The 26,708-nt window shown below is 46.7% G+C and overlaps 1 protein-coding gene across 4 annotated transcripts in view; it reads left to right on the top strand.

Annotated features, from left to right (window-relative positions):
- Positions 1-26,708, top strand: part of CD82 (CD82 molecule) — a 63,826-nt gene that overhangs the window by 17,804 nt on the left and 19,314 nt on the right. For all 4 annotated transcript variants that reach the window (XM_048854013.2, XM_048854012.2, XM_048854015.2 and 1 more), the window contains 3 exons: positions 14,300-14,381; positions 22,355-22,427; positions 26,304-26,428. In XM_048854013.2, coding sequence (XP_048709970.1) covers positions 14,319-14,381; positions 22,355-22,427; positions 26,304-26,428 — 261 coding nt within the window. In that variant the 5' untranslated portion in view covers positions 14,300-14,318. The remainder of the gene's footprint in view (positions 1-14,299; positions 14,382-22,354; positions 22,428-26,303; positions 26,429-26,708) is intronic.

The raw sequence follows: 26,708 nt of genomic DNA on the forward strand, positions 1-26,708 counted from the left end.
CAGGTCCCTGGAAAGGCTGATGAGAAGCCTAAGGGAAGGCTGTAGTTCATCAAAGGTTTAAATTCTGAGAAATGTACTAGTGTGTGACTTTTGGTTTCCGTTCTCTGTTGTCAGACTACTTCCCTCTTCTGGGGTGCTAAGCAAACTTATTTTTATTTTGTGAACAGGAACCCAACAGTGGAAAGTCCTCCTTGTCTCTTCTCTCCTCTCCTCTTCTCTCCCTCCATGATGTCATGGCCTATCTATCTCCACAGAGATTAAAATATCTCCACCCCTTCTCCCCCGCCCCCTCCCCAAAACAACCAAAAGATAGTTTTAAGTCTTTCTCCTCTTCTCAGCAAAAATTCCATACGAAGGAAGCAAGTCTGTGCAGGCCTATCTATGCAAAGTAAGTGTCAAGCTGAGCTGCTGCAGCTTCTGAATGATGAGGGGTTTTTTTGGGTGGTGGTGGGGGAGACACTTGTGGATTTTAGGGATGAACCCTACAATTCAGGGTGGGTTTTGTGTGTGGTTTTTTTGTTTTGTTTGCTCCTCTCCTTAATAAAGCAGGTTTGGGGATTGTACTTGTGCAGTACCTAGCCCAGTGCGGACTCTATTCTGATAACTTTGTTCTGTCCAGTGCTAGGTGGACGGTGGGTGGGATTTACATGAGCCCAATGAGTGAGGTATAGTCTGTCCCTGCTGGCCTTGAATCCTGAACTCAAGAACTCTCCTTATACAAGCCTGCCATGAGGCTGGCCTAACTGCATGTCAGCTCCTGGAGCTTGCTTCTCCACAGAGGGAAATGAGGCGCCTCAGAACAAGTTCTATATTAACTTATACAGCAAAATGAAATATTAAATAGGACTCTGCCTTCAAGACAGTGAGTTGTTGTACCAGTCTCTCTCTGGTATTGCTGATGAAATGGGGGAGGGGACTTGGCTTACAAATTTAAAGCCAGTAACAATAATTGCATCCCCATTTTTAAAACAAGTCTTATTTCCTCCCCGCTTCTCCCTTCAAAGCTGGTAGAGGCAATGTAGTCAAGTGTCATGGTCCCGTTCTCTTCTCTCCCCCCCCCCCCGAATTGCCAATTTAAGTGTCTGTCTCTTTAAACAGCAATATAAATAGAAATGTTTAATAGACACTCTCCATATTTACACCTCTGTCAGCAGTGTTGGGAGCATCACCCTGGTGCATGGGAACCAGAAGGCAAAACTGGCTAGTTGAAGCTATATTGTACTCCAGTGAACTAGATTTGTGGCTAGTCTTAATTTGGTATTTTTAGTCAATTTCAAAAAATGAACTAAATATAGTCTTGGTGTTGCAAGTGTCCCAGTCCCCTGACAAATGCTGTGCAGTGAGTCAGTTTCCCCGCATTTCAACAAGGAAAACTATCTGACTACACTGTCCAGCCAGTTTCATAAAGAGCACAAACCTAAAATAACAGACAACTTTTTATCTCTGAATCCAAGTTATTGATTATAGTAATATTAATCTAAACGACTTTCAGACAGAAGCCTGGTGTTAGTTTTTATTTTAGTTCACTAGCTGTTCCAGGCATTTGAAAGGTTGCAATCAGCTTTCCTCTACATTGAGCGTACTTCCTTGTTTGTGCTATGAACCCTTCCAATCTTGCCAATAACACCCGAATTCTGGTTTGTCATCACTTCTGTTTAATGATCCCGGATGGCACTTTGTGTGTCTCTAAAGCATTTGTTACTTCCTGCCACATTTATTGCTTGCTTATTAAAAACAAAAGTGAAGAAACTCTGCAGTCCTAATTGGATGACTGCTGTCCCTAATGCCTGGCATCTCACTGGACCCCCTACTCTGCCTCTCTGCTCAACATATTAATAAAGCTAACTTCTTAATGATGCCTCAGCTACAGGAACCAAACCAGAAAAGCTTTCACTGTTTAGCATCAAGATGGAGTGGGAACAACTCTATCTCAATTAGCCTGCTTGTCTTATTTGGTATCTCCTATCAGAAATTCAGCCTCGTTCAGGACTTTGCCTTTCATGGTAAGCATTCTTTACCTCTGATCTTGTCTAGAGGGGAGTTCAATGCCTCCTATTAAAGATGACAAGCAGTGATATTGGCAATAAAGCCACCAGTTTCCTTGGCATGTTCCACCCTCACCCCTCCACTTCAATAATGGTGAAATTTCTGCATCATGTATGATAAATGACTTCATGTTAAATGTCTGTCAGTTACTTTCTTAATGACTTCAGGCCTGCTCTCAGGGAGCAGGAATCTTACCCCCATCATTTGATATGGATAACAGACACCATCTGCATTCACTTTGTTAGGTAACCAGCCTAGAAGCTGAGAGTTGAGTGTTGCAGCCTTAAAAGAAGGGCTGCAAATAGGTTTTGTTTTGTTTTCCTTCCTGTTAGGCTGGACACTATTTATTTATTTTATTTATTTGATTGATTGATTGAGGCATTGCTGCTTTTTTAAAGGAAGGGGTTAAATTTATGACAGGGCATATTACTTGCAATCTCCAATGTCTCTGTTGAAGAAGCTATTATCGAGTCATGGTGTTTGGTATCACAGCTGAGTTTGCAGCCAGGTTCTGTGTATAGTAAACTGTGTGTGTTGGAGGTAATGAAATGCCTCTGGTAGGGTATGTTACTCAGGCAACTTCCTACCTGCACTTAAAGTCCAAGGCCTTTGTTCATGTCAACAGTACACGCTTATCACGTGTTTTCTGCTCACTTGTTAACCTGATGATGGTTCCGTAACGCTAGTCCTATAGGGAACACTGTGCTCTGACTGGTGTGTTAGTAAAGAAAAGGCTCATTAACTCTGTCACTATTCATTAACTGGTGGTGACATTGAGACTGCCTCTTTCTCTCATTAGAGAGACAAGGTGGGTGAGGTAATGGTTTTTATTGGGTCAACTTCTGTTAGTGAGAGACATAAACTTTCAAGCTATATAGAGCGCTTCTTCGGGTCTCACTGATCAGTAGTCCTCCTGATTCCCCTTCAGAACCCAGCCTCTGGGAACACTTCCCTGCCTATGCTCTCAAAATACACTAGTGTCATGGCTAAGCTTTAAAGTGAAACTGTTCCAGCAGTTAGTGCCTGTGTTGTTTATGCTTTTGAGGTCATCTTAGTGTCTGTTTCTCCTTCCTCCATGCCCCCCTCCCCCCCCATTCAATCATATCCCTTGGAAAGCTTTCTCACCCCCTGGAGTTAAAGGCAACTCAGTTTTGAGTTTCTTTCGCTATGAGTGGCTATTAATGCACAGAGTTGTCAGCCTTGCAGTGGGAACTGGGCATGTCTCCTAGGTGAGTGAACTCCAGATGGTCTCCATCTCCTCAGACTTTGCTTTGTGGAGCTGTGCCTTGGCAGAGATTCCTGTTTTCCAGCTTTAGGGCTTGCAGTATGGAAACAAAATGGGCAGCTGCTTCTTACAGCTTAGGATCACAAAGCAGGATTCCCAAGGCTGGGGAGAGTGTCTGCTGGCTCTTAAAGATTGGCCCATCAATACAACCTCTGGGCACATCAGTCTCAAATCTAATCTCTCTAGAACTATGTGCTAGTTATTTGGATAAGAACTGAGCTAGCAATTTACATGTTCTCTACCTAAACTAACCATACTTCCTTGGACCGTCAACCAACAGACCATGTCCTGTGACCTGAATGGCTGCCAGGAGTTTCAGAGGGGGAACCAATTTGAGAGTCAAGGGCTCTCCAGCAAGAATGCTGCCTCTCCCAAGGGAATTCTCAGCAAGTGGACCCTAGGTGACCTCCATAACTAGTATGGTACATAGGGGAAGGATAGGAGGGCAAGTTACAGAAGACTTTAGAGACTTAAATCCAAGACCAGGAATAGCAGCTGGAAGCAGATAATCCAGTACAACCTACAGGGCTCAGGTACTCTTCCTCTACTGAGGAATGGTGCTGCTGCTGCAGAAGTTCCTGAGTGTGGTTTCTGGAACACTCGCTGCATGGGGCCAACTACCACCCTGGAGGCAATGAATGGCTCAGATAACTGGGGAAGCTCTATTGGAACGATCACACTCTCTGTGCCTCTAACTGAGGGAAAGCCAGGGACAGAGTGGCTGCAAAAACAGGGCTGATCTCTAGAGAAGCCCGAATACACAGCAAAGAAGGGTGGGGGAAGACAATTGGTAGATGGCTACAGCCACACCAAGGGAGCATGAAATGGAATGAGGGGGAAGCTTCTGACTCTGGTACTGCTGCTTTGATTTCACCCTAACCCATCATCATCATGTTCCTATTACACCTCTGGCGTTTAGGGCTGAAGCTCCTTCACTCCTGTCTGTTTCTGGCAAGTCTTTCAATGGTTCCCTAGGTTTTTCAGCTCAGCTTCCACAGCTCTGTTTTTGGGCGGCTTCATTTTAGCTTGCTTTCAGGTGTCCATCTTATTGCTACTCTGGTGATTGGAATCGGTTTCCATCCGAAGCACATGACTGACCGATCCATCTCCAGCACCTCTTGGCGGTGATAGTACAGCCAAGATGATCTGAGCACCATGTCAATAGATCTTGGTTTGAGATTGTTCTGGGCCAAAAGATATGGAGGATTTTTCTGAGGCAGGCTGTATGGAATGAAGACCATTTGGACATGTCATACTTCTCATTCCCCAGCATTCTGCACTATAAAGTAGTGTTGAAGGTATGCAGCTCTGATAAATCTTGAGTTTGGTTTTGGTGTTGTGTTTTTGATTTCCAGACTGTATTTAAGCTCCTGGAGGTGTTCCTGGCATTGATTTTTGTTCCGGATGTCCTGGCTTGTTCCACCATCCTGACTGATAGTGCTGTATGTGAATGTTTCTACATTGGTGAGAACATAATCCTCTGTCCGTACTGGTGATGGTGAGGCAATATTAAGACAGATACCATGACCTTTACTGTGGTTGTTTTTAAGTCCAATTTTCTGGCTGAATGCATTGAGTCAAGTTTTTTCTCGTATATGGTGTTGGGTATGTGATAGAGAGATCATCTGCGAAGTCCAGGTCTTTAAGGGATGAGAAGAGCGTCCATTTAATACCTCTTGGCATGTCTTCTGTTGTATGCCGCATAACCCAGTCGATGGCAATGTTGAAGAGGATTGCAGACATGAGACACCCCTGATGTACTTCTGTTTTGATTTCAAAACTGAGCTCACTGTGATCAACAGTGCATGTAAAGTTAAAATAGAAGCTTTTGATGACTGATTATACGGAAAGGAATTCCATATGCCCGCAGAATGCGCCATAGGCTGGTCCTGTGAATGCTACCAAAAGCCACCTCAGTCTATGAAATTTATGTAGAGTTGCTGTTGCCATTCTAAGCACTGCTCTGTTGTGTTTCACAGAGTGAAGATCTGGTCTGTGCATCCATTCCCTTTCCGAAAACCAGCTTGCTCTTTTCTGAGAATGCTATCAACCGCCTCTAGTAAATGCGGGACTATGATCTCAAAATACTTTGCTTGGCACAGATAAGTGTGATACTACGCCAGTTATTTCCAAAGGAAGGAACTCTCAGTGATATCTTCACTTTAACACCATTGGTCCACTCATCTGGCACTTTTTCCCTTTCCCAGACTGATGTAAATAGAGGGGCCAGGATAGATGCTGCTAATTTAAAATTTACCTTGAACAATTCTGCATTCAAGTTATCCTTGCTAGGAACTTCCCCATTTTTTTAAGGATTTGATGGCTTGAATGTTCCTTAGTTGGGGTGTCTGTGTTGACATCAAGATCTTCTTCTGCCTCCTGGATGTTTGCTTCCTCTTTAGATGGCTCCCTATTCAGCAATTCTTTGAAATGCTCTGTCCAGCACATTTCTTGTTGGCTTTTGGTTTTTAATAGGTGTTCTTGTTGAGTGTTTGTTGGTGTCTGCCATTTACCACTGATAAGCCACGTCATTTTGTGGATGGTTCCTTGCTCATCACGAGCAGCTGCATCCTCTGCTTGTGTTGCCAGATTATCAATATAATGCTGTTTGTCTGCTCTCACAAGGCATTTGACCTCCCGGTGTGCCTTGCTATACTGCTCGTGGTATTTGTCCTTTAGCTTCTGGGATTTTGTGTTAACTTTTTTTTTTTTCCTTCGGGGCTAGTCTGGTTCTATGGCGTTCCATGTGCTGGGTGTAATCCACTCCTTCCTTCTCTTCTGCCAGTAGCCTAGACAAGCTTCAGTGCTCTGTTCATAAATTGCTATTACTTTGTCCCACTTATTGATCTCCTCTTCTGCATTTCCCTCCTCTTCATCAAGGTCTGCAAATTCTTGAAACCTGTTCTTTAACTGCAGAACGAAGAATTTCTGTATTTCAAGGGACTTTAGCTTGTCAATATAACATATGTCCCTTGTTTGTTTATCAGTTTTAGTTTGATGGAGGCTGTCAGAGTGATGGTCGCTGCCAACATCTGTACACCTTCTCACTTTCACATCTGTCAGTGAGCGTCTCCATTTGCCATTGATCAGGATATGGTCAATCTGGTTCTTATTTCTGCCATTTGGAGAACACCATGCCAGCTTGTGAATTTCACAATGTTCAGATAGGGTTCTGCCGATGACTAGGCCATTCATATTACAGAAATCAACAAGCCTTTTCTCTGTTTTCATTCATGGTGCCACACCCATGTCTTCCCATTGCTCTTTTGTGTTGTCCTTACCGACCTTGGCATTCAGGTCTCCCATGATAGCTAGGTCGTGGCGTGGCACTCAAACTACAGGCAGCGTTAGAGAGAGGCAGAATTTGTCCTTTACTACTTCATCACTGTCATTTGTCGGAGCTTAGCACTAGCCTGACAGCAGCTACCTATACCATGCCCTCTGCTTTGGTGTCTACATCCTGATCTTGAGCTCATGCCTTACTTCTGAAATCCTTAGTTTCAGGGGATTGACTGTTTGGACTATGAACTTGTAAACGCCATGCAGCTCTCCTGGGTGGGTGACCCTTCCCTCCGGGGGAGGTGACGGCACCTGGCAGCCCATCCTGAGTTTTGATTAAATACAATGTTTCTTGGTCCTGCGGGGATGCATCCCCCTCGGTTTGGTTGGTTCCGTGTGCCTTGGTATCTGTTACTGTCTTGGAGCTTTCCCCATCAGCACCTGATGCGTTTCAAGAGGGCTAGCTCTTTCCAGTCATGAGCTGTGCTTTGCTTTTGCGTTACGTTGCGTTACTGTTCCTTAGACTGCTCTACAGGTGACCCTTCCAGACAAACAGGAATCTGCAGAGCGGCCTATCTGGGAATCGAAGACTGCAATAGCAGAGCACGCTGCAGGTCCGGACTGAGGTCTGGTATCAAAGCTGCATAGCGAGAGATTTACAGTGACTTGAGGCTGGCTGGTTATATTTGGCTCACTTTAGTGAGCACCAAACTCTGAGTTTTCCATGAGCTGCTTGTGGGGTCAAGAAGAAAGAACTATTTAAAGAGCCCTGGCTTGCAATTTAACTAAAACAAAAAAACCCCACCCCCAACCTTAAGTAGCCTTATCCCTCTGGCCCTTGTCTTTTCTGTATAGTGTGAAGAGAATTGAGCCCTCTATGCTTTCATCTTCCCACTTCCTCAGGACTCCTGGTTCCCACAGCATCACCTTACAGCTCACTGTTTTTGGGAGGGGCTAGGAATCCCCCAAGTTTCCCATTGCCACCTGTGCCTTACTTTTTCCAGCCACCTTTGTGGATAGGGGGAGGTGACTGGGCTTATATTACAGACCTGAAGTGCAGCATTGAGTCATGCCAGTCCTCCTCTCCTGCCCCTAACAAAGAGGGACTCTGTTCTTCTTTCCTCAGCTGCTGGCCTCCCCTGATTATGTGCTCCAGCTTCACTGCTGTCAACTCCAAGCCTTGTGCATAATACCCCAATGGAAGAATCATTCCCCCCTCCTGGCCTCAGGGGAATAAGAGAAGTGGCCTCTACACTAATCCTTGCCCCATGCAGACTGCTGCACTGTTCTTTGCAGGGGCAGGAACCCATTTGGTGAGCAGAACCCCTTGGCTCCTAGACCTGTCTGTTCAGAGCTGTGGAACTCTCCAGGTTTCACAAACTCTTTTTCTCCCCCCCCCCACCCCCCGGTCTGGTTTTAGGCTGTGAGCCTGGGCCAAACTACTCAAAGGGGCCTGGGCATGACGAATGAAGCAGAACAGCAAACTGTTGGGATATTTAAAGAATGAGGCCAATATGGTGGGAGAGGGAATGTTGTCCGTGAATAGTGCGGCCTCCCATAGAATTTTGTCTAGTCTGCACAGTCAAGAGTAATGCAGAAGTAGAGGGGGTGATTCAGAGAATGGCAGTGAGACTTATTAGGAGCACAGTAAAACTCATAGACAGTTGACTGAAATTGTTAACCTTAGAGAGGGGCTATGATGAAGCATATAAAATAACTAATCCTAGAAAGGTAGATGAACTTCATAACTCAAGGACAAGAGGTCACTGAAGGAAACTAAAAGGTGAAACTGAAATACTTTTACATAGTGTAATTAAACTGTGGAACTCCCTGCCACATGCTAAGTTTTTGTCCTCGAGCATCAAGATTCCAAAAGAGCATTAGCTCTTGTAAATGAATATTAACAAATTCTTGTGGAAGAGATTAAACATCATGCGTCAGATGAAGAGATCAGGATGAGTCCTAATTTTAGGACTGGATGGACCCCAATGTCCTACAGACCTGATCCATTATGACAGTTGTCATCTACCTCCAAGTCAACAAGCCTTTTGTCACTTCTTGCTGAGTTGTTGCTGTTCAGGATTCCACTGTTGTGAACTCTCCCAAATCTTGTGACTGTTCCTTTCCTTTTAAGCCTCAACTCTTGGAGTCGAGAGACTAAGAAAACAGATTTTCTTGAGGTGGATTGTTCGTATTTATTTATTTTAAAGCAAGCTTTTAGCTTGCATAATTGCAGAGAAAATCTTCAGCACATGATCTGAGCAAACCCTGACAGGTCAAACAAGAAATCCCAAAATTCAGTATTGTCAAACTTATACTTAAGCAAATCTCATGACTCTTGGTGCTGACTCATGATCTTTTTAAAAACAATTTTTTTGGTAAGGCTTTAGTGTTGACAATACAGGGATTTGGTTGTGAAGTAAGATCAGAAAAAGCCCTTGCAAGGACAGACTTGTTCCTTAAGCACAGAGGCCTCTTTACCCAAGCCTGTCTTTCTCTCAGCCAGTACCCTCACTGGGTAAGGGAACTGCTCTCTGAAGTGTTCTATTATATGTTGGGATTTTGGGGAGGGAGTTCTTATGTTTTGGATATAAACACCTTGATGGGAACTGTTTTCTGAATTCTTTGCTTACAGCTATGAGCTGTGAACTGGGTGCCCAGAGCTACAGCAAGAGGACTGTACCAATGCTCTAACATCAGAGTGTGTGTGTGTGTGTGTGTATTTAAAAAATACTGCGCTGGGGGTGGGAGATGCTCCTTGCTATGTGATCAAGTCCCTCCCCAAATCTGTCTGTGTTTCCCCATTGAGATGGGGAGAATACTCCCCTACTTTACTCTGTTCTTACAACTCCCTGTTAAAGTCTTTAACATGCCCCTCTGCGCCTCCCTAAGTATTAAGAGACTCTCATGAGCCCCACTGGAGACAACTAAGTGGTCATGTGACTGCCTAGTGTCCACTGCAAAACTGCCATGAACCCTAAAGAATAAGAGGTGAATCGTTTCTGGGGACGCTGATGCTAAATCCCTATTGGCTTGGGCAGCAGGTTACAGTATTTGGCTTTTATATTTCAGCTAGTGGAAAGAGCTAGAATCACAACACACAGACCCCACCTCTGTCTGGGGAGCTAGCTCCCTGAGAGCTCCATTGAGACTGGCTGAGGAACGTGTACAGGACGCTCTCTTGCAGGGTTTGCAGCAATTGCACCCCTCACTCATGATAGTGTCATGAGCTAGAAGAATGTGAGGAGCTGTTGTACAGCTTCCCATCACCAAGTACAATCCCTCATGCAAACAAGGGTGTCCTTAGTCTTGGCAGAAATCAAGACATTTAAAAAAAACAGTAAAAACTGAACTACTTCCTAGAGGTTGTGATGAAATGGGAGGTTTTGGCAATATTTTTATGAAGCATAGGCATGCCTCAGTTTCCCTCTGTACATTGCATTGCTACCTACTGAGTAAAAAAGTGTTAACACTGCTCTTGGAATGGTGCAGGAGAGGGGGTGTGGATGTGACCTTGCTGTCTGGGGGGAATGAATACTGTCATTAAAGAACTGGCTCAAAGTAATCCAAATCAGCAGAGGGTCCAGCAAGACCAAAATGTGCCCCCATGACTGAACAATCATCACATAACAGCAGGAAACTCCAGCAGGCAGGATTTGGATTGAGCTGGAGAACAAGATGTCAGGTGACTGAAAGAAGGGCCCCTTTTTGGAGGGACTCGGGAGCCTTGGTCAAAGTGGGGAAATGGGGGGGAAGATCACCAGAGACAGACTCCATCATAGCTTGGCTGGCTCAACAGGACACTGGTTTGACCAGGATGGTGTATGGCTTACCTTAACTGATTTTGCTAACCTAAGGACTTTCAGATTGTGTGTGCCAGGTGACTAATAAATGGCTAACTTGTTTTGAAAAGGCTGAGTGTGTTGCTCTCTGAGTACTTGCAGCATTATGCCCTGAAGGGTACAAGCCTCCCACAGGAGTCTGGATTTGCTGCGGGGAATCATGAAGAGAGACTGGGATTACTGGTGCTGAAGGACCAATCTCCGCATCCTGGAGGCCACAGGCCAGCCCCCGTAGAACTGTGGGTCCTTGTGGCCTGGCACACTAAAGGGGTCACTCCCAGGAGACCGGGTGCAGGCTGGGGCATCAACCACACCCTGAGACTCCATGACGTAGAGGTCTTTCCAGATTCTAAGCAAGCGGCTCTTGTGCTGTTGCACAATGTAGTGTTTAGTGGGTAACTGGAAAACTCTAACCTCTGGAGCTGTAGGTAAACTGACTTGGAACAAACAGCTTCTTTGCTGCTCCTGCAGAGGCAAACAAGCCATACCTCTGGAGGCAGTGTGGCAGTCACTCAAAGACCATGGAGACTTTGGTGTAAAACTGGCTTCCTGCTGTAGCCAGTGCATCCATGGGGCAAAACCTACCTTTGCATAAAATGGTAATGTGGTAGTTGCTGTATAGCCTGACCTTCTGTTCTTGGCACTGTGCAGCCGAATTGAGTGGCTGGTATGTTCCAGAGAACACCAGAAAGTAGAGCTGTGTATGTTACTGTATTTGGGGGATGGTGTTCAAAATGTTGGTATCTGGAGTAGGCCAGTCCTTGTACCACATGCTTTAGAGCAAGGTACTGGCCACTGCTGGAGATCCAGTACTAGACTAGGTGAACTTCATTAGTCTGCTCACAGATGAACAAAATGGGGGGGGGGGGGTGATTAGCTGTTTAGCAACATGCCCATGCAAGGCTGTAATGCTGAGTTAATTCATCACCTTGGCCTCTGTGTATAGTTTGGTAATTCCAATACTAGAAACTTTCTGACTTTGTGTATCAGGGTGACTAACTGCTTCCCAGACAGCCCTGTTTGTCCTTTCTGCCTTAATCTCTCCCAAAGTGAAAGGATGGATGACCTTTGTGGTGAAAGGCACTGTATTAGGACGAGGCTCTACCATGTACCCTGCATGACCTTGGGCAAGATACTTAATCTGTTTGTGCCTCTGTGCCAAGCCTGTAAAATCAGGATATGCCATCTCATAGGGGTTATGAGAATAAACCTAGCAGTGTTTGTGAGGTGCTTGGATATTCTGGTGAGTGAGGGGCCATTCAACTCCCTATCCAGGATATGTCTACATTGCAATTCAAAACCTGCAGCTGATCCATGCCAGATGACTTGGGCTCCTGGAGCTCAGGCTGCAGAGCTGTTTCATTGCTGTGTGGACTTCTGGGCTTGGGTTGCAGCCTGAGGTCTGGGATCCTCCCATCTCACACAATCTTAAAGCCCAAGACCAGATGTATACGCTGCAATGAAACCGCCCCAAAGCCTGGGCCAGCTGTGGGTATCTAATTGTAATGTAGACATATGCACAGTGACTCTTCCCACCCAAAAATGCCTGTGCTACATGTTATTGTGCTTTCACTTCTCTTAGCTGGGTATTTTGGGAGTGTGACTGGGAGCTGGGACTTGGTCACAAACTCACTGTAACACTGTCCCTTCCCCATCAGTCATATGAAAATACCTACCCATTGCTTACTGTCCAGCTACAAACCTTGGACCCAGTTCAGTCTTGGTGTCTGCCTTGAAGACCGTAATACCTGCTTGCACAATGGCTAGAGTTCAGTGTTCCCTCCCTGTAGTCTAGAAGTGACTGCTGGTTGGTGGGGGAAACTAGCCAATTAGAATGAAACCTACATTCCAGTTTAGCTCAGAATTAACCTAAATATTTAATAGGATTAGCCAAAAGCTTTGGACTGAAACAAAATAACACACTGGCTTCCAGTGACTGTTGCTGAACAAACCCAAAGCCAGAAAGCTCTCTGCTGATGTCCTAGTTTTTGTGGGTTGACTGTTTAATTGGAGTGATGCTTTACCCCAGTCTCATCCTTCCTGTGGGTTACTATGTCCTTTTAAAGAGACATCAGTCCTTGTTGAGTGAGCAGCTCAAACATTCTAAACTGTGCTAAGCGGCTAGCTTTTCACATTCTCCCCAGAAGCTATCCTTATTTTGGAAAGGAAAACGGAGCTCTGAGATGTGGAAATCTTCCTCTTTTTAAGTATCAGTCACTCAACCAAGGTATGCCTTTCTAGGATGAAATAAGAGAAACTAACTCAATCCCTCCAGCACTCTTCTGAACTCCCTTCACTTTGTCTACATCTGTCTGGAGTATCCAGAACTAAATACAATATTGCAGATTAGTCTCCAAAAGCATTACTGGGATGGGCTAGCCTCTCCTTGCACCAATATGTGATACTCATGCAGCCCCAAATTGCACTGGCCTCTTTCTCTCTCCCCTCCCCTCCCCCCCCGTTACGTGTTCATGTTAATTGGACAGACAGATATTCCAAAACTTGTTTCAGGTATAGTGAAGCTGCATTGGTCTGTGGCAAAGAATTATGACTCTGCAATGTCTGTCTCAGTACACAGGACAAATAGTGGAAATGTTTCACAGGATTCTCTTACCAGTCTGGTGTCTCCCAAACATAATCTCCAACACATTCTTCCCATGATCCTCTGAAAACCAGACTACACACGTTGTGGTATGATCATCAAATGCCTCTTGCCCTCATTCTTGTGTTGTCTGTACTACTCTGGCCCGCATCATCAAACTGCTGCCTGAGGTGCTGGAGCCTGCGCTACTGGTACCGACATCCCGAGGCTTGTCATCCCATTATAGTGAAAATTTAAAGGTGCTTTTGCAGGCACATCTTGGTGACAAGTTTGACTGCCCATCTTTTAAGGGTCCCTGAGCAAAGACATTCATTCAGATGCTGCTGAATTGCACAGCTTGTGGTTTGTATTGTCCTGTATGACTAAGGGTTCTCAGAGTCACACAGGTGACTGGCTACTGGGCTGGGTTGTACAAGGCTGGCATGACACAAATTCCAAGGCCAGAAGGAACCACTCTGATCATCTAGTCTGACCTCTGTAGAATATGCCAGCCATGGAGCTGCCCCAAAATAATTCCTAGAAATTCTTTTGGAAAAGACCCTTTTGACATAATCTTTCAAACTAGGCTCTTGACCCCTTTTTTGACTGTCTACAGGCCCACAGGGAGAAAGGAAGAGAGTTCTGGGGGAGTAAGGTAGAATGGGCATACAGAAAGAGCCGGACAAGATTCATTTCAAAGCTTAGCGGTGTCCTCTGTGGATATGGAGTTGGAGCCTCAGCTGATTACATATAAATAGCAATGACAGGTTTCAGAGTAACAGCCGTGTTAGTCTGTATTCGCAAAAAGAAAAGGAGTACTTGTGGCACCTTAGAGACTAACCAATTTATTTGAGCATGAGCTTTCGTGAGCTACAGCTCACTTCTTAGTCTCTAAGGTGCCACAAGTACTCCTTTTCTTTTTATATAAATAGCAATGGAATTATCAGGCTCCTAGCTGGTTACATCCCTTCTGTGACTGGCAGAATTGCATTGTAGGCCCTCTGTCACCATCCAGGAAACTTCCACAAAGGTGGCACTTTGTCAGTGGTGGTCAGTCTGGTCCATCCTCGGACCATAAGGAGAACCCTTCATCCAGCTGGCCCAAGCATGATCTCTACAGAACCAGCTATTATGTAGCTGTATCTCTGGCAAAATGGTGGCTCAGAGCTATCTCTAGTGATGACCAGTGCCCCTTTAATGCTGTCTAGAGGCTATATACTGACATGTGGATTGTTGACTTTGTGTTTTTTTTTTTCCCCTTTTTAGATCCTGGAAGTGAAGGAAGATGGGGTCCAACTGTTTGAAAGTCACCAAGTATTTTCTCTTCCTGTTCAACCTCCTCTTCTTTGTAAGTAATTTTGTGCCTCTGTGGGAGGGCTTGAGTAAATTAGTAGCTTTGAATTAGGGGGTGGGCAGAAAGGACTATATCTAGCCTCTGATGTGGACCATTAAGTGACCTTTAGACTTCAGACTTAAACTAAAATTTAGTATAGGTGCCCACTCCAAAAGTCCGGCCACTTTTTGGTAGGGAAAAATCAACATCATTGACCCTGATGCCCCTTGCAGTTTTATGTGGCTTCCAGCTATAGACACTCCCATCCCCTCCCCTGCCTGAAGTAGACAGATTGCTGTGTCTAGTGCCTACAGTCTCCTCTGTCAATGGCAAGGGGAACGTGGGCCTCCTTTGCTTCCCTGGAAATTTGCCATTATTGCATTTCTTTTTCTGCCACATCTGGAGCAGCAGCAACAGGGTTGCTACAGAGCAGTGAAGCCACAAAACCTGCGGAGTCCATTGCAATCCTCCCTCCTCTTCTAAATAGGCTAGTCAGGCAGGTGTCACAGAACCATCATAATTTCATTTCAAGTCCTAGTGGCTGGTTTTGATTTTGAGAAAGCTGAATCACTCCCAAGTTTTCCATTTGAAGTGGAATTTTTGAGGGTCTTGGTGCAGGCTTGCCTGGTGGGGTGAGGAGGATTGGATTTGGGGAAGAGGACCCAGTGTGAGCTGCTTCAGAATCCTTTATTGGTGCTGGCTCACTTGGTTTGGGTGAGGATGGGAGGCTCTGTCTGGCATATAGTCACCTGAGAGTTTGGCCCCAACTTCTCGTTCAATCACAGCTCTTCCCCACAAATCTCCTCTGTTTGGTTTAATGGCTGGGATATCTGTGCCCTTCAATGCTCTCCACAGGCTGATCTAAATTGTAGAATTCACACTGGGATTGTTCTGTTGTCTCTGTCTCAAGGTGGTGCCGCTTGTAGTAGAAAGAGCCTGAGACATAGGTCTTGTATCAGAGGCCTGAGGCCAAAGCTTTGACCACTACTTTAGTTCAGGCCTCTGGTACAAGGCCTTATGCCTCAGGCTCTTTCTACTAAATCACTAGGGCAGGGAAGCCTCAGGCTGTCTTCTCTAGAAATGCTGTAGCAGCACAGCTGCACCACTTTCTTGCTTCAGTGTAGACACTCACTACAGTGATGGGAGGGATTCTTCCCATCGCTCTAGTTAATCCACCTCCCTGAGAGGTGGTAGCTAGATTGACAGAAGAATTGTTCTGTTGATCTAGTGCTGTCTATGCTGGGGGTTAGGTTGGCTTAACTATGTTGCTTGGGGTGTAGATTCTTCACACTCCTGAGCATAGGCACCAACTTTCCAATGTACTAGAGGGTGCTCAGCCCCCACTCTACCCCATCTCGTCCCGCCTCATTCCACCCCCTCCCCTGAGCGAGCCATGTCCTTGCTCCTCCCTCCCAGGCTCCTGCAGGAAACAGTTAATTTAATTGCCATGGGTGGGAGTGCAGGGAGAGGGGGAGGCACTGAGCTGCAGGGCCTGCTGGCAGGCAGAAGATCCTGGGAGTGTGTGTGTGTGGGGGGGGGGGGGAACTGATTTGGGGAGGGGTGGGGCACTGCCTGTGGATTCGGAGCACCAGTCATCCGTCGTCGTCGTCGTCGTCCCCCCCCCCCCCCCCCCCCCGGTGCTCCTGAGCAACATAACTGGGCTGATCTTACTTTAGTGTAGACCTAGCTTCAGACTCCCGCTTTCCCCAGTTTTCCTGTGATGGTTAAACTCTGCCCATTTCTCTCCATATTGCTGGATGTGTGTGACTGAGAAGCCTGGTAAAAGGAGAGCTTTGCTTTCCGAGCTTATCCTCTGAGTGTGGCTTTACTCCTCTACCCCACACACTGTCGTGCCTCAAGCTGTGCTATGCTGCAGCCTCCTGGAGTGCTGGCCTTGATGTTGCAACTGGGACACATCTGGATCTGGTTTCCCTCAGTTTGCTATGCTAGCTCTTTCCCTGCCATGTGTTTCTGTTGCTTCCCTCTCGGAGTAGCCAGGATTCCAAATAAAGACTGCCAGGGACCAAAGGTCATGGATGTTCTTAGTATACACAGGGAGAGTCTTAAAGGGCCATCAGAGCTTTGAGGGGACTGGCTTTAGTCTAGGTTAGTTTGGGGGGGGTGGGGGTGGTAGAGGAAGTCCTACAGGATTATATCTGGCCCTTCTGCCAATGCACACTAGTTCCCAGGCTTATCTGTAATTGCCTATCAGTTCTGAGGGGGTGAGTTAGGATTTTGTTGCCCCTTACTTGCCCATAACAGAAGGTATTACCCTGTTTGTTGTATCACACCGTAAACTATCCTTTACAACCCCCTACTCCTCTGGGCATGGATGGGGTGAGCTGGGGTCCAGAGGGACCCTAACGTTAAGAGATTTGTGACTTTCAGCCACTTTTTAGGCAGATTCTGGTTTGCGTTCAGCAAGAATAGCAACTTGGGGAGGGGACAGAGCCCCCCCTGCATCATGGGGAGAGGTAGTGAGAGATACTCTGGGACTATTATCCTGGTTACAGGGATTGGGGCACTTTGTGTATTCAGTGTAACAGTCTCAGAAAGGTGCGAGTAGGAAAATAGGGGATTAATGTGGGTTTTCCCCCTCTCCCCTCACTTATTTGTTTCAGGGTCTCTTCATGGGGGTTGGGGGAGCTGTGGGGTAACCAAGTGGTAGGATTCTTGGCCACAAATAACCTGCACTCCAGGAGCCCTGCTTACCATTCCTATGGAGATGGTTCTCTCCAACAGGAGAGGCAGAAGAGGCTGCATGTGTCTTACAATAGCCTGCAGTGCTGTCTTGCCCTATAATAACCCTGCTTCTCTTTCCCTTGCTGCTACTGCTGCAGTGTTTGAGTGCGGATTGCAAAGTCTCTTTATTCCACACCCTCTCCTCATTGCCCCCTTCCCCTCCCCCCTGCACTTCCCCTTCTCAGCCAGCAAACCAGTGTTCCTGGGGAGCCCCCATGGGACAGCTCTAAGTTGGCAGGGGGAGGGAGGAAGGGGGCAGAGCCAAGCTGCTCCTTCAAATTGATCCACAAACTGCAAAGTATTTTCCCACATTTTGTATGGAAAGAGGTCAAAAGATGGTGAGGGGAGGAGTAGCTGGTGCTGGAATTCTGCAGCAGGGTTCTCGGGGACCTTGGGCCTCCGCTGGCTGGCTGCAGGTGATGGGAAGCAGCTGTTCTCTGGGCAACTGTCATCTTCTGCTTCTCCTGTGACCTTTCAAACAAAGGCTGTTGTTTGACTTAGCACCAGGCCTCTGCGCAATGGAAAGCTGGGCCGCAGTGCTGAACTAGGGACAATGAGTTGGGCGGGGTATTGACCAAATGAGGCCTGCACATCCCTCCCTGGGCCAGGCAGGCTCCATTGAGGGCCCCACATAAGTAGTAAAGATATTACCCCCACCATCTAGAGGCGTATTCACTCTGGGGTCAGCTCTGAAGCAGGAGAGCCAAGCAGTACCCCCAGCAATTTGTCCCACTCTGCAGTGGAGGTGGGGAGGAGATGAGACAGTATCCCAAAGCTGCTGTGTTCCTCTAGAAGTGGCCTCCATTTGAGAGTGATGCTCTCCTTAACACAAGGATTCAGAGCAGACTTCTATCTAAGCTGTTGCCATGTGGGTGCATGTTGGTGGGAAGAGGGGACTTGCATTAATGCTCAATGTGCCCAAGAGGCAACATGTGGCAGCTGGAGGCTTTTCCCTTAGAGTAACTCAAGGACTGGATGGAGATTTTTTGCCTTACACAAAGCATGAATCACAGTGAGCTGGATCCACTGTGAATACTCAAGTGAATGGACCCAGCTTTCTTTTATGTCTGGGCAGCCCTATCAAGGGTGCTGAGTGCTGCTTCTGGGAGTAGCAGGGGCTCATAGTCCCTGAGACTTTTCTCTGTCTAGCTGAGGCTAGTGAATAACAGGTGACTGCCCTCTACCTGAAATGACAGGCCCATGCTGGGGTGGGTTTGGTTCCAGCCAGGATGGATTTGGGGTGTAAAGCTCAAGTGGTTGGTCATTCTGCAGATCAGCAGTGACAACAGGAAATGCCCATGCCTGTGGAGAACTTGCATGTTAATACCTATGATTGACTTTTGTGGTCCATTTAACCTGTCAGCTGCAGCCATGTGATTGGCACCTCCATCCTACTGACCTGGGCTGGAGGAACCAATGCTATGAACATGTCCATGTCAAAACTATTCTCAAATCCAGGGATTGTCAGTGTGTTTGGATTTCCCCTGTGAAGTCTGAGCATGTGCATGCAGTTATGGAGTTACAGGTCTCAACCACTGTAGGGCTTTAACTGGGTGGCAAAGGTCTCCAGGTCCTGGGGCTCTGAGCTCCCATTTGCTGTCTGCTATCTAGAAAGGACCAAAGGAAGGAATATTTCCTTGTTCTGGTTTCATGGTCAAGGCCTCTAACCTAGAGTCCTTGCCTGGTTGAAATGAGCTCTCTGGTCGTATTGAAGATGATCCCTAAAACATTAGGGGAACACTATGCAATTTTGGCTGCTGTTTAGACACTGAAATGACACCTGTCCAGTACTAGGTGATAAAGCCATAGCGAATTGAAGAAGCCCTAGGGAGACCAGGAAGGATGTGTTGTGGGGGGAGGAGGGGAGAGGGGCTGGAGACCTGAGCAGCCAAGGCAGGTCACAAAGCTCCACTGAATAGAGAATTCACCTATGCTTCCTGCTTTCTCTACTTCTCCTTACAGCAAATGGGAAAGACAAAAGTCTGAGTGCTTCAGAGCTAAGGCTAAGTGGCGATGGCACTGGCATTGTGGGGCTGAGTGGGGAAAGGCTGAGTCTGTATATAGTGGTATGTTGCTCTCTGGCTGTGGCTTTTTTAATGCAGTGGATGGTGAAGAGTAGACTTGCAGTCAAGGGGAGACCACCTACTTTAGTCATCTAGCTTCATCTCTGAACCAAGTAAGCTGAGCAAGTGGCGGCGGCGGTTGCTGCTTTCAATTTGGAGTTCATGATTCCAGTGTGCGTGTGGGGCTCCAGCCTCAGTCAAACAGACATGCTGTCCATGTTGCAGGACCATAACTTCAGCCTTATTGAAACCCTGTGCCATTTGCAGGCCTACGCAACGTAGACCCTAAGAGGATGGGGTACTGAGACGTGGGGAATAGACGAGGTGTTTCCACAGCACTGCACGGTTCTCTGCCCTGCCCTCCTCTTAATTTATGTGAGGTGAGGCACAAAGTCCCCTTGAACAAAACTCAAAAGTTGAAAATCAACCCTCAGACTAGCTGGTCTGTTCGGCAGAACATGACCTCAGTCCGTCTTGACACACCACACTGTTATCCCAAGATAGCACTGAGCTGGGCCCTGTAATTATCCCTCTCAGGGAAGTATGGTGTGAGGCCATAATGGTCACTTTCCAGTAGGTGTGGCTTGGTGTGTCACTGAAGTGAGTTTATTTGCAGTGCTGGGTAGCAAGGCTGACACTTTTCACTCTATCAGGAGCCCTGGCTAGAATCCTGTCCCCTCCTGTAGGGGACAGGCTTGTAGGGGACACCGTTGCTTAATCCATTGCAATTCACTGATCACTGCAGTTCGCACCATGGGAGCTCAGCACTTCCCACCCGCAGACCAAATAAGAAAGATGTTGAACTGGAGCTAGTGGAAGGAGTAACCCTATTAGCTGTGCTCAGGGGACTGGCATGGACATGGAGGGGATTTGAAATCCTCTTAGGGGACAGCAGTGCAGTCACAGGACAGCCTGTCTTTTTCCTTTTTCCTCTTTCCCCTGCCCCTCCGTTTTTCTACGGCAGCTTCTGGCAAGCACAAGATTTGCAGACTAGAGCGAAGAGCAGAGTGAACAGAGATTATGGATGATCCCAGTGCCTCATAACAAATAACTTCCCAGGAACATAACTTAGCAGAAGTTCTGTTTTTTGTCAGTAACACTAGAACATAGGTGACACCCCAAGATCCTGGCTGCATATGACTTCTTAACGGAGCAGTGATCACATATTTGTCTTGAATATTTTTGAGAAACTATGGGTTAAATTCATCAGTCCCTAGGAATGCCATGTTAGCTGAGATTTTCCTACATCCCTCTCTATCTTGCGTTTTAGCTGACTCCCTGGCTTGATCTGCTGTCCAACCCTGCCCTGGGATACTGCAGTATGCTCAGGCCCACAGGAAGAGGGCCAGTATGGCATTTTTCCAGTATTGGGCTAAACACAGTCCAGCTTAAGATAAGGGTGGGCACTAATGCACACTACAAGATCCAGTCCTCCTGCCCCTTACAGTGTATAGCCTTTGCAAGTTTTCCACTACTGAGATGCGATTTCTTTCACTCTCTCCCTTTGTCTGCATGTAACTTATTTGCCACTTAATTCTCTTCTAACTCGGTTGGTGTGCTTCTTATCCTTTTTGGTCATCTGCCACCAGCACAGCTACCAAGCACCCCTCCCGGCCATGCATTGCTGTCCCCTAAGCAAGGAACTAGAAGGCAGATTCTTGTGGGGTGTAATTACACTCCAATTCTATACCAGCTGGTATGAGGAGCAGAGACATTTTGTGGCATTGGCAAGGACTGTAAAGTTACAACAGTCTTCAAAACATATGGCAAGGGGAACTTCAGGAGCTAGCTTCTCATTTCCCTTGTTTTTACAAACCTCTGTGAACGTGCTCCAGCTGGTCCACAATCTGCATCTTCCCCTCTTGGCTCGTCTGGCCTTCTCCGTCCCATCCTGAAGTCTTGTCACTGTTTGGTTCAAGAGCCTTCTCGGCAGCTCCTGCCATCTGGAACCACCTCTCTATTTTTCCCTGAGTCTCCTTCCCTCGTGCTTCAGATCACAGCTGCAAACCTGTGTTCTGAGTGTCCCTTTTGCAGTTAAACAAATGAAGGAAAGACTGATCTGTGTGCTGCTTTGAAGGTATAGGGACCCTGCCCTCCACTTGTGCAGTGGGGTTGTGATGCTGAATGGGGTATCTGGGCACTGAAGAATTCACTGTTAGAATTAATCCAATATAAAAGATGCTGTGGTACAAGGTAGGTATGTGAAGTGAGGGTTCTGTCTCAGTATAAGGGCCAGGGAAGCTGTGTGCATGTAACAAAATGTAATTCTCAGTCAATCTGGTGCCTCTCTAGCCTCTCATCAGGAACACACAGCTACAGAAAAGTGCTACTACTAATCCTCACCCCAGGCCGGCTGTGTGGTAGCTGGGGATGGGCTGCTGCTGCTTCTCTCTGGAACAACCAGCCCTTTCTAGTCTGTGCTATCCCCAGAGGTTGTCAGCTGGCTGATGCCAGGGGAGTGTTGTCTGTTCAGTTTTCCTGTCACGTCTTGGCCCCATTTCAGGGGCTCAGCTGCCACCCGCATGCACCATAGCTTGTAGCTTTGTTCCTTGGAGATGAACTTTCTGGTTGTGCATGTTACTCATAGGAGCCTGAGCTCGGCAGCACTGATTTCTGCGTTTGATGCTTTGCACCTGTGGGCCCAAGTCTCAAATGAGAGGTCTGGCATGTCCGCTGAGCTAGCTCATCCTCCCTTGGAGGGTCCCTATTGCAAGGTACCCCATCCCTGTGAAAGCACAACCCTGGATCAAGCAGCAAGGCTCTGTCCAAAAGCTCCTGTAAGGTCTACCTGTGTGTGACACATACCTGCCTCTTGCTGCTCTTTCTGGACAGCATTGCTCTGTACTTGTACAGCTTGTGCCTTGAGACTCCAAGCCTTTCAGAGCAGAGAGCCTTTTTACTGTCTGTTCAGCTCTCCTCCTCTGCAGCACCATATAGAACTCAAGCACTACATGAATAATCTCCAAACAGCAGAACCTAGAGCCTGTGTGCTGCTAGCTGGGACGACTACTTCCAGGAGTGACTGTTTAATCTTGCTTGATCGTGGGGAAGGGTGTGTGATGGGTGGGAACAGTGGGATACTGGCTGTTTAGCTCTTAGCCACCAGTCCCCCACTCCCTGTTTTGGTTTTTTTGTTCTATTTGTTTTTTAATTAGTGACTTTCACTCTTCTTGCTTTTTTCAGATCCTGGGTGCTGTGATCCTGGGCTTTGGAGTGTGGATCTTAGTCGACAAAAGCAGTTTTATTTCAGTTCTGCGTAAGGCCATGATTCATTCTCCTTCCTTTTTATCTTCTGATTTATATCCTGTGGGAGATCTGTCCCTCTGTGTATTTTAGCTCTTTAAATACAAAGGCATGGGTGGGACTTCTACAGCATAGCAGCGCAGCCAAGGAACATCTTTCTAAGCAAAGACTGGCTTCTGGCTGGCTTTTAGAAGAACATCAGTAATTAATGAACTTGTTTAGAGGGGCTGTTGGATCAGTCCAGGGAAAGTGACCTTAAAGTGTGCCCCATTAAGAGAAACTACTTCTAAATAAAAGCTCTTGAGAAATCCCAGATCTGTTCCCAGACATAAGTTCCAGATAAATACATTACAAGCCATGTGGCTGGACCATTGCTACTTGCCAGGCCCCCAGTTCAAATGTGTTCTTACTTTATCTAGTCACTTTCAGTGTGCCCAGAGCTGTGCAGCGAGACAGCTTCTGCCTGAAATAGTTAATCCACAGAGGATATGGGTCTTGGGAGACAGCAAAAGGAGCAGCTGATTCTCAAGCTGTTTGCTGAAATGCAATGGATTACACATACATACATTAATTTTGGTTAATAACTGGGACTCTTATTTAATTCTTAATTGGAGCTTTTTTCCTCTCACCGTTCTTAAACCCACCTTCTAGCCCGAAGTCCACAGCCCCCTGCATGTATAGTAGTAATCTCCTCACTCACAAATAACCAGTCAGGAAAGGTGACCTGGGCCTGTTCAATGGGGTCAATGCATTCTGTGCCAGCCCAAAAATTGAACTAGCTTAACCAAACCTGGGTGGGATTTAAAGGTCTTTTGGTTAGTTGGTAATTGCCACCCACAACAGAGGTCATTTGTTTGTGGCTCTCTTGTATTTAAAGTATTATGAAATAAAAATACAATAAAAAATAAGCACTTCCCACATCTCCAGAATTGTTGATCAAGGCTGTGGTGTGAGCCTAGCCTTGCACGCAACCTACCATGGTTCAACTTTATTCCTGGGAGTAAGGAGTAGCAGTAGCTGCCATGCTGCATCCAACTCGCTATCCAGTGACGACTGCAGGTGGCATTGGCTACCCAGCCATGTGCCGTGCATCTGTAGAGATGTACAATTTGGACACCATGAGGAGGCTTTCTGGAAAATGTGACCTGGTTATAGGGTTCCATCCCCCTCCCCTTCACTAAATGCTAGAACAGCCCCAAATCATTGATGCTTGTATGATTTTACTGCAGCATCTGGGTTGCTACTTCAGCCTCTACAAGGGGAAGAATCCCAAGGGGGCTACAGCAATGAGGTTGTGAATGGAGATGCATCCCTTTACACTTGCAGCCGTAGGGGTTTGCTCAGGGCCTGTCTACTTGCAGCATTCCAGAAGGAGACACCTGTTCCTATTAAACTGGATGACACCATAAGTCTGATTCAAACCTCTGTTGGCACAGCACCATTGAATCACAGAAGATTAGGGTTGGAGGAGTCCAACCCCCTGCTCAAAGCAGGACCAACCCCAACTAAATCATCCCAGCCAGGGCTTTGTCAAGCCAGGCCTTAAAATCCTCTAAGGATAGAGATTCCACCACCGGCCTTGGTAACCCATTCCAGTGCTTCACCACACTCCTAAAACTAACAAAATGTGCGGGACACATTGACTTGACTCGCTGCACTTTGCTCTGCTTGGCCTCAGAGTCTTTCCGTGTCTTTGCTCTGTTGTTTTCCCATTTTACCCTTAATCTCTGCTGAATGTGCACCACAGGGCTTTAGGCTTCCTTCCTTGAGATTTCCAAGCTAAGTTCTTTCTCTGCCCTACTCCCCTCTTTGCTGTACTACTTTCTTCCTCCCCTCTGCTTTTAGTAATCCTACCAGAGACTGGGGAAGAATTCTGCACAGCAGGGCATTCCAGCATCCTGCCAAAGGGGCCTACGTGTCCCTGTTCTCCTTTTGGCTGCCTGCCCAGAACAGGGGAAGACATGGAGCAAGGGGGAATGGAAAGCAGGAATCTCCTGCCAGTAGAGTCTGCAGAGCCTTCCTTGGAGAGCCAAGATGCTGTAAGCAAGGAGCCTAGGATCTTTTGAAGACTTTGGCTCTGGGGTTGGAAATAACTTTTTTTTTTTTTAATTTTTTAATGTGGAAATGGCCCATCAATTGCTTCCTAGCAGCAAAGCTGTTCAACAAGTGTTCAAAAGCCCCAATCGTGCCTGCATTGCAATAGGGGATTTCTGGAGCTCTCTGCTAACATGCATGAGTGTGAACTTGGACTTTGATTTAGGGTTACTCCCATAAACACTTCACCCTGCAAGGCAAACCTGTCCAGTCACAGGGCCGAGATGTGATGTCTTGATGCATCCAGTCCCAAAGCTGTTGGGATTTTTTTTTTTTTGTTTGGGGGGGGGTGTGTGTGTGTGTGTGTGTGTGTGTGTGGAGGGAGAGAGGGCAGGGAGTGTGCTAATGTTCTTGATAATATATGGTGTGGGATTGTCTGCCAGTCTGGGTTAAGAGCTGGCTCAGGCTATTCCAATGAATGACTCTGGCCTTCATGGTTACCTGCCTTCCTTCCAGAACATGCTAGTGGAATGTGTTTCCAGTGCCAGTTGGGTATGTGTTACAGCTGTGTTAAGGGGTGGGGGGAGGTTTGGGAAGGGAAATCTCTGAAGCTGTCCTGGACCTAGTCTTGATTTTTAAAGCAGATTTTGTTTTCTGGGACTCCCAACCTAAGAAGAGGCACCACCACGCTTTTTAAGTCATGTAACCTCCCTTACTGGTCACGCGACATACAGAATTCCCCAACATCCTGAAACTCCTGTGTTGCTAAATGTCTGTCTTGGGCACTGTGAGGCTCCTTATAAGCTGGTTAAACCTGCTTTTTACCTCCCTCCCACCTCTCCATAGGGGTGGGCAGTCTCCAAGGAATAGTCCTTCTATGACCAGCATAAATGCAAGCCTCTGTTCTGTAGCTTCCGCAATTGCTATTTAAGGATGGTTGGGAAGGAAGTGAAGACTGAAATAGCAGCTGAGCCCTTCCCCTATAAGGTTACACCTTCCAAATTGGGTTTAATACAAATGGAGGCAAGGGGGCAGCCTCCATTCCAGGAAAGTGCAAGGATTGCCAATGGATTGTGCAAGAGGAGCTACAATTAGGCATGATCTGTATTAAATCTGGAATAATTGATCCTTGCACTCCTTTATACAGCGCTGGCTGGCAACTGGCATCAGAGCATTACATTCAAATTGTCAAGTAACTCAAATACCTCCTATCTTGGCCAGCCAACACCTGCAAGCCAATTGGGAGTCCAACTTATAGTCTCTCTCTTACACTCACATGGAAAGGAGCATTTAGTCATCTGGTCCTTCATAGTATTCTTTTCCTGCAAATAGATGAGAAGAAACTGGAGAGAGGAAACTGGACAAGAGTGTTTATAAAGTTGGATTGTTAATGTGAAAAGGCCAATGAAAGAGATAGTATTTAAGTAGGGAAAGGGGTAGAACTTCCCCCAACATTCAGTTATTGAATATTAAGAATTTGGGAAATAGTGATGAGGTAGAAAGGGGGTGTGTTGCTCCTGTCCCATCTCTAGGAGTACCAGTGTATGCTCTCTGGTCAGTCCTCCATTGACAGAGTCAGGGAATTATAAGTGAGACAAGAAGCTAAGATGTGACTAGTCTTTTACTGAGATTTACAAACCGACTGAGTGACTGCAGGTTCAAGAGCGTTTGGGGGAAGGGAGGCAACCTTTATACCCACAGACAAACTTTTCTATTCAAGTTTCTGCCTTGTGCCCCTGTCAACCCTCCTGCAGCCATAGGTTTGGGCCTTTAATGCTTGTGCAGGCACTAATCAAAACGCTTGACAGTAAGTGCTTGTTTGATGGCTGACTCTTCTCTTCCCTGTCTCCCACAGAGACCTCATCTGAATCGCTAAAGGTCGGTGCATACATCCTCATTGGAGTTGGGGCCGTCACCATGCTGATGGGGTTCCTGGGCTGTGTTGGAGCAGTCAATGAGGTCCGATGCCTCTTGGGTCTGGTGAGTGAATCACTGCTGCCTTTACTCCACGTGCCCAACTTCTCTTCTGGTTATGCCCCTGTCCTCTGCTTCTCCCTGGCTCGGTGATCTCCTTGTTGAGAGTGATGCAGGAGTGAGTCAGTGTCTGGGGACTGGAACCATCAGCAGGGCAGCCTCAGACTGGTTGGGGCTTTAGTTTGCCATCTTGGCTACCTTCTCTGCAGTGTATACTTTTTTTTTTTCTCTCCACATCTCAGTAACCAATTATGCAGAAAAGAAATGTCCTCTGTGACCTCTCCAT

Source organism: Caretta caretta, chromosome 6 (genome assembly GCF_965140235.1).
Source record: "Caretta caretta isolate rCarCar2 chromosome 6, rCarCar1.hap1, whole genome shotgun sequence".
Lineage (NCBI taxonomy): Eukaryota > Metazoa > Chordata > Testudines > Cheloniidae > Caretta > Caretta caretta.